The following is a 13,129-nucleotide window of genomic DNA, read 5'->3' as shown; positions in this document are numbered from 1 at the left end:
ATATTAAAAATTTTTTTTTTAATTTTTGTTTGAAAATTTTTTGATAAAATTGAATTGATGGATATTTTAAAGAAAATTAAAAAATTCTTATGTAAGACCAAATAGATTGGTTTCTTTCAATTAATTGCTTTAATTTATATTTATATTAAAAAATCTTATTAAAGACAATTAACCTCACTTAAACGAATTGGATGTTTTTTATAATGATGCATAACTTGTAAATAATAATGAAATATATTATTTTATTATCATTATTAGTCACTTATTGATAGTCCATATAACATCTCATTTAATAAATTATTGTTATAAGTAATTTAATTTAAAAAAGTTTATCTATTTATTTTTTTTTTTTTGCAATATTAAAACAGTATTTTGTTAATATTATATTGTTTCAAGATTCTGATATATGAAGAAACTAATATATATATATTACATTAATATATAATTATATTAATATAATATTTTAAATAAAAATATTAAAGATAATTTGAAGAGTGTAAAACTGTTTCCAAAATGAGTTTTTAAATAACAAAATATTTATAAATATATTTATATAATTTTTGATTTTATAATTTTTATTTTATTTACTCTTATCAAAAATTAATTAAATTTTCATGTATTTAACAACTTTTCAAACTTGATTTTCTTAAAAGTAATTTCTTTAATTTTGATTTTTTTATTTTATGTTATAAACTTTTATTAATCTTATTTGTATCATAAATTTCAATCTATGTCATATGAGTTAATAATTTTATAATTATAAATCATTTATAATCATAAAACATCATATATATAGTTTATAAAATTTTATCACGCTCTATATGATGGATGTGTATAAAATGTTAACAATATTCTTATATGAATATACTTATTAATATTTTTGGACCATTGATTTTAAAAGCTAAAACAATTACAAAAGTTTGTATACAAAAATATCGATTAAAGTTTATTTGTTAATTTATAAGCAATTTAAGTTTGCATTAAATGAGGCAAAAATGGAGATAACGATATTAAATAGAATCATCAAGATAGAATATTTAATATTTTTGTTTCATAATTTTTTCTAAATTATATTCATATTATTTATTTTAATTTAATTTAATAAATAAGCCTCAAATGACTGGTATATTTGTATATTTGTATAATTTTTGCGTTTATTTTGAATCGATTCTTCAAAAATACCGTACGAAAATATTGACATTCTCTATATAACGGTTAGAAGAAATTTACTTATATATTATTTTTATTTTTTTTATATTATTTTTATTTTTTATTTTCAAAAACTCAAACATTTATTAGAACTTTTTCTTATTTATTTACAAATATTTATTGCTAAAATGCTTTTATAATTATAAAAATATTAAATATATTAATTAAAAATATTATAAACAATTATAATTAAATATATATATTTATAATATATTTTTTATTATATATATTTATTTATGTATATGTATATGTATTTTTTTTTGTATATATAATATATTATCTTTCCGATTTTTTCTCATATTTTTTTAATAAATTTTTTCATTCATCTAATCCAAACTTAAATAATTGTCATTAATATTTAAATTAATTATTATATTATATGTTATAATTTATGTTTAAATTAATGTAATAAATGTTATATACGTAATATATAATTAATTTATACATAGTTACTTTCATTTTCAATTTTCAATTACGTTTCGATATTCTGTGTAACCTTTCTTAATAAAATTATTTTTTACTATACTTTTTACTATACTTTTTAAATAGGCGTAAATAAAAAATATAAAAAATATTTTAAATAAATGTTAGATTCGATAATATCTAATATTACCAAAATTATCAAAACAAACAATTAATATATCGTTTTTAAAAAATAATAAGAGTAGTTCCTATTTTATTTTTTAAAATATTCTCTATATTTTTTTATATTCTAAAAATTTAATTCTTTAAAAGATTTAAATTAAAGCAAAAATTAAATTAATATGCACAAAAATTTAAAAATAATAAGTATAAGATATATAATATTTTATCTGAATATATTATATAATTATGATAATTATTTACAAAATTACAAACTTTTATAATTTCGATGATTTTGAAATATTTTGTTATTGAAATTGAGTATCACTAAAATATATATAATTGTTTTTCAATCATAATTTTTGAATTATATACCAAAATATTTTTAGACTTATTATAGTATTTTTAATTTAAAAAGTAAATTTGTATAATATAAATTTTTAGATTTTGTTTTATATTTAAATATTTTTAATTTGATTTACATTTAAATATGAATTTAATTTGAATTAGATTATATTAACCATTATTATTATTATTATGTATTAATATATTAAATATCAATTATGCCATGAATTGAATTAATAAAATTATTTGAAAATTATTATTATTTTTTTTTTTTGAAAATTAAAGACAACTCTACACTTATTATATACCTTTTTATCATATCACTATTAAATATTATCTAATATATGACACACTGCAATAACTTATAATTCTATTTTATGAATATATTATGAATGTGATAGATATATTGTGATAGATATATAGATGATAGTGTCCATCCAATATGTTCTAATATATGAAAAAGATTAATTCTTCGTATAATAGAAATAAGATTAAACATTTTATTTAAAATAAAAATATGACAATATTTTATTATATTATATATATAACTAAGATAAAGAAATAAAGATAAGAAATAAAGAAACAAATAACTTAAAATGAAATCAATAATTACTTCAAATAAAAAATAAATTTGAAATAAATAAATTTTAAAATTATATTTAAATTATTTATATTGTATAATTATATTTATATTAAAAATAAATTTTTTTATTATTTATAAAATGTTTAATTATAATTAATATGTATATTATAATTATATGTATATTTATAAATGTATATTATTTTAAATAAAAATAATATAATAAAATAAAGTAATATTATATAATAAAAAAAAGAGTAAAAAATTATATTTGAATAATTATTTAAATAAAAATTTATTTCGATAAATTTATTTAAGTATTAATTTTATAGAAATAAATAATAGAAATTTTATAGAAATAAATAATAGAAAAATTTATATTGTTAATAATATTGTTAATTAAATTTGCTAAATTGCGAAAAATGAAATGTTATTTATAATATAATTATAATTAAAATAAAAAAAGTGTTTATTACAAATAGTATTTATTAAAAATTTTTAAAAATAAGAAATAAAAAAAATCGCTTTTTTTTAAATAATATTCAAATACATAAATATACTATTCATTTTGCTGAATCTAAATTAATATATTTTTACTTTCTTTATTATAACTAATAGAACATAGGTATAGATATATTATTATAAGTAGAAAATTAATATTCTATCAACAATATATTAAAAAAAAACTCAGATTTATCGGATTAAAAACTGGTAACAATTCTTTCATTCAAATTAGTTTGATTAAATATTGTTTCATTTCTTTGATGTAATAACCGAAAATCGAAAATAATGAATTGATTTCGTAATAGATTTTATATTTTGTTTCCCCATTTATTATGTTTTATTTATATATTATTTATTATGTTTAATTGGTTCATATAAATAATTAAATAATTAAAATAATAATTAAATAATTAAATTACGTTCCGTATAAATAAAATATCCCTTCCTTAATAATATAAAAAAAAGATCAATTGCAATTAATATTTTTTTTATAGATTTTATATTTGGAAAATGAATAGAATAAAATAATAGCACATATTTAAAAAATAGATTAAATTTAGTATTAGTATTATTTTTTTTATTTGAGAATAGAAAATTTTTTTATATATTTTTATATCAAATCAAGTTTTTTTTTTCATAATATAATTCGATATAAATTTTTATCAATAAAATAATATTTATCATTCAATATATAACTTTCTTCGACATATCTTTCTTGGATTTATTCAGTGCTTGGTCAGCAATTCGTTATTTTTGCGATTTGGCTATGTGCTCTTGATTAATGTTTTTTGTTAATAATTTGTTAACAAATTCATAACGAAAATTTTTGCAAAAAACATGTTATTTGAAATTACTTTAGAAATCTTCAATTTATAGATATTCCAATATTTTTGTCTTCAGAATAATAAATATTTATAAAATGTTTGTTTTAAAAATGCATATATTATTTTAAAGAATTTATAATATTATATATATTATATATTTCAATAATTTAAAATATTACAATTGACAATATATGTATCATTTGTTTTATATTTCAGACTAGAGACTAATTATTAGAATAATGAATAGAAACTAATTATTTAGAATAATGAATAATTAATAAAATTTTTGAGTTTTTTCATAATTGTATTTTCCATTTTTTAAAAATCAAAATTTAATCATTAATTTATTCTGTATCAAATATTCTGTGTCAAATACAATAAAAGTTTAATTCAATCTGCAAAATTGATCTATTATAAATCTATCTATTATAAATTTTTTTACTTATAAATACGATATACAAAATACAAAATATTTTTTATTTTGTCTATATCTCAAAAATTAAGACTTGAATAGTTATATTAAATAATTATATTTTAAATAAATTTTTATTTTTTTTGTCTTTTAGATTTAAATTAAAACATATATATCGTAACAAAGTATATCTGTATACTTATGCGTGTTTATTATTATTATGCGTTTATTATTTTTTTGTTGTTTTATATTAATTTCATAATTATATTTTATAATTAATTTCATATTTATATTTATATAAACAATATCAATTTTTTTTGTTTACTTAACATTTTTTATAAAAATTTCATATATAGCATTTATATATATAACATATTTTTTATAAGTATTATTTATAATATATAATATTAATAATATTTATAATATTTTAATTGTAGTCAATATATAAATGTAATCTTCTTTTTTGATTTTAGATGTTATTTTAATATAATACGTATCATAGAAAAATATAATTCCAGAAATTTTAAAATTTTATGAAATTTATATACTGAAAATTATGTTCTTTTTTACTAACAATATTATATTTCGCTATTAGATTACTCGTATAGATGAAGAATGCATCAATTCATTATTAACTTTGGAATATTTGAGTTTACTAAGTCAAGTAATACCAAATGAAAAAAGTACTGGGATTATTTATGGACAAGTACCTCATCATGACGTTAAACTATCAAAAAAATTTAACAAAAATATCAAAACTAACAATAGCATTGTTGAAGAATCATGTGAAGGTCTACCAACTATCGATGAAAGAATATATATGATGCATTTTTCTTTTGATACATTAAATATATTACCAAAATGTCAACAAGCTGAACTTTTGTTTTCAATGTTTGCTGATGGTAAAAATTTTATTTAAAATAATCACTGAAATTTTTTTATATTGTACATATTTGTATATTATATTTGTATATGTATGTATTAAATTTACTTAAATATACTAAACTTATTTCAAGATACGATTAACAATGACAAAGAAAAAAGAAGTGCAAACAAGATACTAATGGACAATTTTTTAGAACATATGAAACAATTACACAATAAAGAACTTTTATTAACTTCAGCTGAATCACAAAGATTCACAAAAATGCTTCTTGATAGACGTAGAATTGGTGGTCCTCTTTTACCATTTTTTTCTCAAAAAGGTATTTACATAAACTAAATTATGTAAAATTTTTCTAATAATTCTCATATAAATACTTATTATTAAAATTTACTTATATATTAATTATAAATTATATAATACTATATATAGTATAGTATAGTATAATTATATAATACTATATTATTACATAATTATATAATATTTATTATTAAAATTTAATTTTAAAACTGTTCCCAGATAAACTTTCTTCGAATATTGAGTCTAATTCTTATCCACGTTGGAAATGTTTTATCAAAGGAATTAGCACAACTCATGTAATTATCACTATTTTACCTGCATCAGAAAAAGATGTGCGTTTATTCATATCTCCTTTACATATTGAAGAACATTTAGAAAGCAATTTAGAACAAAATTCTGAATCTGTTATATTTAATATGGATTTATGCGAAAATACTTTGTGCTCGAAAGTTTCTACAATGGACATTAATATAACTGATTATTCACAAAATGATGAATCGAAATATAATCAGTGTATCGAAAACAACATCTCAGAAACAGATGTACAAAAAAAATTTCATGATTCTGAAGAATCTCTCGTTATTCCAGTTTACATATATGATTGTTCATTGGCTTTGTTAATTGATACATTGGTCGATAAATTAAAAATATCTCATAATAAGGACATTTATCAAAATCACACGTTTAAAATTGGTCAACAGATCTGTAAAGATTTCGTCGAATTGAAATCTGATTATAATTCGAAACCTTCAACCCCAGAACCAAAGAGCGAAGATTCCGATAATACTTCAAGTGGTAAGTAAAAATATAGACAATATTGATTTGAAAATATTATTTTCTCATATAATAACATTTAGTTAAAATACGATTTTTATTGCTAATTTTTTACATATATATTAGATATTAATTAATTTTATTGTACATATTAGGTTATAAGTTTTTCTTATGTACAATAAGAATATTAAATACGGACAATTAATTTTTTTAATATTAACTAGTATTAAAAAATTCAAATACAAATAATTCACGAAACTAATATTATTTTTATATAAATATATATATATATATATATATATATTATAAGAATAACTTATTTAATTCAAAAATCTTACTTTTAATGAAAATTTATGTAGATGAAATCTTCATTACAATACCGTTATTTATCTCGCTTTATTTAATGTAAATTAAANTATTTTTATCGTTAATAATTTTATTTACAATGAGATAAATTCGAATATTAAATATTTCGAATATTTTCGAGTGTGTTGAATTTTTTGAACAATTTTTCATTAAGACAATTTTGTACAAAATAAACAAAAATCAAATAAAACATCTAATGAATATAATAAATGTTACAAAAAATATGTTATAAAATAACATAAACTCTTTTTTTAGAATAATACTTACAATTGTGAATAATACTTACAATTAATTCAGTTAAAAGTTATTTTTGTTATTAATCATGAATAGATGATAAAGCATCATAAAACATCTTTTCGTAATTTCATTATAAGAAACAAAAATTTTTTAATCTTTATTTTTTATTCGCCAATTTAATATATATTTATCCAAGTTAAAATATTCTATCTTATTTTTCATTTTTCGAAATGAATTGCAATATTTAAAACTTCATTTATTTTTTAAAATTAAAAAGCTTATATGAATTTTAGAGATTTAAAAACAATTTAATTTATTTATTTAAAAAAGGATAATTGAAAAAAAATAATATAATTCAAATATCCTAGAAATATTATTATCCCATATTTCAAAATGAATAGAATATTTTAAATAAAGAAAGATAGAATGCTAATATGATTAATACATATACAATAGATGTAAATATTTATTAATTTGATATAAATAATTAGAAATTATAATTATTTTTATAATAGATCAACGAAGCCTTATGGAGCATTGTAAGTTATTAAGTTTGGCTCACTGTCATTGTTATGTGGTCGCAGTTTATAAATCATTGGTGTTGCAACAATCTCTTACATATGATGATATGGAAGCAGCAGTAGAACAATGCGAAGAAAATTTAATTGAGATTAATATAACAAATTATTTACGATCTGTATGTAGACACTTGAGCAAATCATCGGACAAAAACTTATTAGACAAAATAAATTTTTTGGCATGCGATGAAGTTGTACCATTACATAATTTAATCAAGGAAAAGTTTGAAAAGATAATTACAATTGCCTTTAAACCTGTACCGGCACATCCAGAATTTTATTTTTGTTGGCCATCTTGGTCAGAGAATGAAACGGTTTGTTTTTAATATAATATATTTGTTATTCAATTGATAAAATAAATATAAATTTAATAAATAAATAAATTATATTTTTATAGGATATTGCAGAATTTCAAAAATCAGATAGTGATGATGAAATACAGAATCTTATGTTTCAATCAGTAAATATTGATACATCACGAAATTTTAATAGAAAAGGTAAATTCAAAGTAATATTTTAGAAAAATTCAAACAAAATAGAATTTTGTCATCAAAAATACTATAACGATATTTAATTATTTTATTCTAAAAAATAAATAAATACAGATATGTAATACTTTTTTCATTAAATAATGCAAATTTCTTCTTAGTAACAATTAATAAACTTATAAAACTTAAAAAAATATTTTCTTATAGTATAATTCTTATAGTATAATTTTTAACATATCTAATAAAAAATGTAATATATATATAATAATGCACTATATACATTTAGAAAATACAACATGGCCAGTCAGAAATATCAACAATATTTCGAAAATTTCAAGGCATGACTCCATGGAATCTGTTAACAGTGATTTACAACAAAAAACTATTTATGAAAGAGACCAACCTTTGTTTCTGCAGTTAAGTTGCTCTATTCGATTCCAAACTAGATCTGGTTTTAGTAGTATTCCTGTAAAATCCTTACCAACGTGTTTTATGGAAATTGTACAAAAAATGGAAGATTATAAAGAAGAAAATATAGCTAATTTAAGTCTAGCTGATTTAAAAATTACTTTGGATATTATATGCCTAAATCTTCCAAGAGAAGTATTGGAAATAAACTTAGAACGATATTCTGGTTTAAGAGCAACATCTTTTTGTAGTGGTTCGCCTATAGGTAGTTTGCGAACAGAAAGTGGATGTAGCTTAGAAAATAATACTAGAAATGAATCGTTTCAAGAAAAAATGTCGCATTTACCTTTAAGTCAACATAATGCTATAACCAATTTAAAAGATGAAATTGAATGGCTTTTGCAAGATGAAACTACAACTGCACTCCTAGATCACCCTTTTATAAATGAGGATATTTTAAATTTCGTTGCAAATCATGTTTCGGAATCAACGGACAGATTTAGTTGTAAAGTAGAAAAAATTCCTTTATATTTTGTATTTTCATCAGACGATAGTAAACCTAAATTTATAAGTGAGTTAAAAAAACTGCAAATTGATAAATATTGTATTCGTCAAGAAGGAAATTTATTTTATTTCATAAAGAATATGGAACAGGTATCGACTGATATCGTTTCTGAACAATTTAAGAACGGAAGAAAAGAATCAAAAATAAAAGATAGTACGTATTTTTCATAAAAAAATAATTTATACGACATAGAATATAACTAAAATGAATAATTATAAATTATAAAACTTAAAAATTTTAATATATTTTAGATAGTGTAATAGAAAATCTAGAAATAGAAAAGATACAAGAAAACATAAACAATTTTACAAAAAATAATCTCAATGCAGAATTTAAATCCAAAGAATCTTATTCTAATGATCTAATACATGAGAAAAAAAACATTGAGGATGAATATAAAAAGAATATTGTATCTGAAAATAAATTTCAATGGTTAATAGATCTTGATAACCGTAAAAGTGCCCTACCTAATTTCTGGTTAATTTTAAATGTTGAAAATGATTATGTAAATGTATACTTTCATTGTAGGTAAGTACTAATAATCATTAATTAAACAATAAATCTTAATATTTTTCAATATATTTTAAGATGCACTAATTGTTTAAATTTTATTTATATTATTTAAGTGTTTAATTTTATAGCATTGCAATTTAAACAACCAATATTTTATTTTATTAAAAATTTAAAAAATATACATAAATAATATATATATATATAATATATATATATATATATATATAATAAATAATATATATATATAATTATATATAAATAATATATATAATATTTTGCAAATATAAGATTTTTATAGTGTGGTTTCTTGATAATAAAATTCAATTAATTGAAACTTATAAATTCTATTATTCAATTTAAAAAATATAAAATTAAAGTAAATAAGTTAATTGCTAAAATTGTTCTAAATTGTTATTTATATTTAAAATTATTACAATTTATTATTTTTTTTATTATACTCGATAAAACTTAAGCATTAAAGCATCTTAAAAAGTATATTGCATATTTTATCATATATTAAAATTATCATTATTCGATAGATTTTTAGAAATTATATCGCCAGAAGTAAATAGTTATTGGCATACTCAAAAAATGTTAGTTTCTCAAATAAAAAGTATTTGTCGTCGAGTGAATCAATATTTACTTCTACAAAATCTTCATAAAACAAGCAAATGTTCAGAACTTTTAGAAACAGAATCAAATGAAGATTATAATTGGAAATCAGAGACGATAAATGAATTTAGCAATGTTGTACAAAATAGAGATTCAGCGCAAAATTTTACTCCGGGAATGTTTCGATGTCGTGTTGTCTGGAAATTTACCTTTCAGCTGCATCCTCGATTAAAAACTGGTCCAGGGAGATCAGGACTTTCTCGTGGTATAAAAGCTCTACACGGAGTACTTAATAGATTTGCCGTTAGTAACAGGAATAACATGTTTGTATATCAAGAGAATAATAAAAATGTGTTTTACTTAAGATTACATGAACAAATTAGCGATGGAAAAACTTTACAAAATAAATTATCGGAAAGCGATGAACAACTTGTTGTTTCTCGAAGCAATAGTGTAGTTTCATTATCACAAGTTAAGCTAAATGATAATTCCATATCAAATGACACAAGGCCTAGAGTTCGATCTTTTAGTGAGAAAGAATCAAATGTTTTAAATAAAACTGAAGATTCAATTATTTTAATGGTACATGGAATCTCTGATGCGGGGCCGGAAGTTAAACGTGATTTAGTTCAAGTTTTGCAAAATCGTTTAGATGATGCAGTTTTAGAAGTTTTATCTATCATGTTAGCAAGAAATCCAATGTGTAAATTAACACCTGCCGATGTACATTTTATTCAACCACCAAAGCCTCCAGAGTCTATTATACGGTTAAATGTACAAAAACATTGTTTATTATATATAACTGCTTTAGAATTTTATTTGCGTCAAAATATACTTCAGTTTTTATATATACCAAAATATACCGATAACAGAATAGAATATCATTTTCAAGATTATTCGCAACTCGAAGGATCTACTAAAAGAATTTCCGAATCAGACATTTTTCTCTATAATCAAAGTCATTCTACTGGAAGTAAAGGTATCGCTTGTATTGCTTTAGCAATTACAGGAGAATATGTTGATTCTACCAAAATAGACGGTGAATTTCCAAAAATTAATTTTCCTGAAACAATAAATATAGAAGATTTTAAAAATATTGTATCAACATCAATTCATGATAAAAATTCTACAGAATTATTACCTTTAATCGAATTTAAAATTTGGAAACAAGGCCGAGTTAATCTTGAATCTTTGTTACAAAAAAAATTATGTTCTGCAGTTAAACATGCAATTTGGGACTTAGTTACGGAATATAAATTTTTATCAACATCTTTAACAGAACCATTTATAAAAAATATTGAAGAAACATATATTGAAACTAAAGAAAATCAAACTTCAATGAAAATAGAACCAAAAATAATACATGATATGATAATTGATCAATTTGAAACAGGTGAAAATGGCAAATTACATAGTATTTATTGCGTAATATTATCGCAATGGTTTCAATTTGCTTTAGAAATTGGAGTTCCATCAATAAAAAAACATGAAATAATTCTTAATCACAGACATCCTATATCTACAATTATTACGGAATTGGAAACTCTCATACAAAGTCAAGCACCAGATACTTCTAGTAGAGCTTTTGTCTTAAAAGATAGACAACCGTTCATTGAAAAACGTATGTTAAATGAAGAATTATTAACTATATTAAAAAAAAATAAATATTCTGTATTAGAAAGCGAAGAAAAGTCAAATTTACCTCTTTATGTACCATGTGATTTTAATAAGGATGTACAAGGAACTTATACTAAATGTATTTTAATAGCTAGAAATTTTCATCAATGGAAAGCTTCAATTAGTAAAACAGTACAATCAGAATTACTTATTCCGAAAGGTAATTATTTTTTCATGTATAAAATAAACTTATTTAAAAATTAAAAGTTTGAAAATTAAATATATAAATAAATTTGATAAAGTATAGAAATTATTTTATATTATAATAGAAATAAATTTTTTATTTACCATATAAATATTATTTTTTCATTTAAAAAAAAATTCTGTGTTTCTTTAAAAAAAATTCTAAAAAAATAATATTATTTCTTAAGTATAGCATAAGATATAATATACAGATATTTTTTTATATATTTGTATAATTATTTAATTTTTATAATCAATAATATAAAAATAATTCAGTCATTTTTTAAATTATTTTTTAGGAATTTAAACTGTTTATGAAAAATAGATGTTATAAATCATAGAACATATGTATAATAATAAAATAATATAATAAAATAATTTTAAAATATATTACAATTAATATTTATTATTAAATCAGTATACTTATATTATATACTTTTTTTTTTTTGAAACTTTATTAATTTGATATATCATAGTACAAAATCAATATAATTATAAATATAGCATCCGCAAACGTTAATATTTTATTTTTGCTGATAATTTAAATATTGACTGTATAAAATATATATACATATATTTATATGTATTCATTATATGTATTCATTTGCTTGATTTCAGAATTTTTTATCTTTAATTTTTTCAACTTATTCTGTTACATAAATTAAATAACTAGATTGTGTATTTGTCTAAAATATATTTCAATTATTCGTGAAAAATTCTTTTTGTTTTCTCTATAATATATATATANATATAAAGTCTTCTTTTATATATAAAAGTCTTCTTTTTCATTGTAATTAATATTTTATTGACAAATTTAATATTTATATATTAAAATTATATAATATAATATAATATAATATTAATTTTCTTTTTTAATATAGATTTAAGATAATTATATATTATTTCCACTAATTTTCTGAAAATATTACAATTACATTTGTCTTAAAATACAGTTTTATTTAGATTTTTTAAAAAATTAGAAATCATTGTAATTTCATATAGAAAATTATTGTATTCTATTCTAGAACCATATTATAATATATTATAATATTCTAGAATATTATTTTAATTAATTATATTAATTTTTTA

The 13,129-nt window shown here is 18.8% G+C and overlaps 1 protein-coding gene across 4 annotated transcripts in view; it reads left to right on the top strand.

Annotated features, from left to right (window-relative positions):
- Positions 1–13,129, top strand: part of LOC122713674 (KICSTOR complex protein SZT2-like) — a 92,905-nt gene that overhangs the window by 66,492 nt on the left and 13,284 nt on the right. For all 4 annotated transcript variants that reach the window (XM_043934348.1, XM_043934345.1, XM_043934346.1 and 1 more), the window contains 8 exons: positions 5,052–5,358; positions 5,473–5,661; positions 5,859–6,434; positions 7,532–7,908; positions 7,992–8,091; positions 8,369–9,208; positions 9,307–9,583; positions 10,108–12,017. In XM_043934348.1, coding sequence (XP_043790283.1) covers positions 5,052–5,358; positions 5,473–5,661; positions 5,859–6,434; positions 7,532–7,908; positions 7,992–8,091; positions 8,369–9,208; positions 9,307–9,583; positions 10,108–12,017 — 4,576 coding nt within the window. The remainder of the gene's footprint in view (positions 1–5,051; positions 5,359–5,472; positions 5,662–5,858; positions 6,435–7,531; positions 7,909–7,991; positions 8,092–8,368; positions 9,209–9,306; positions 9,584–10,107; positions 12,018–13,129) is intronic.

Source organism: Apis laboriosa, unplaced genomic scaffold (assembly GCF_014066325.1).
Source record: "Apis laboriosa isolate Shangri-la unplaced genomic scaffold, ASM1406632v1 scaffold262_cov140, whole genome shotgun sequence".
NCBI classification, from domain to species: Eukaryota; Metazoa; Arthropoda; class Insecta; order Hymenoptera; family Apidae; genus Apis; species Apis laboriosa.
Note: the sequence above shows the minus strand (reverse complement) of the source record. Positions and strands in the feature narration are given on the sequence as shown.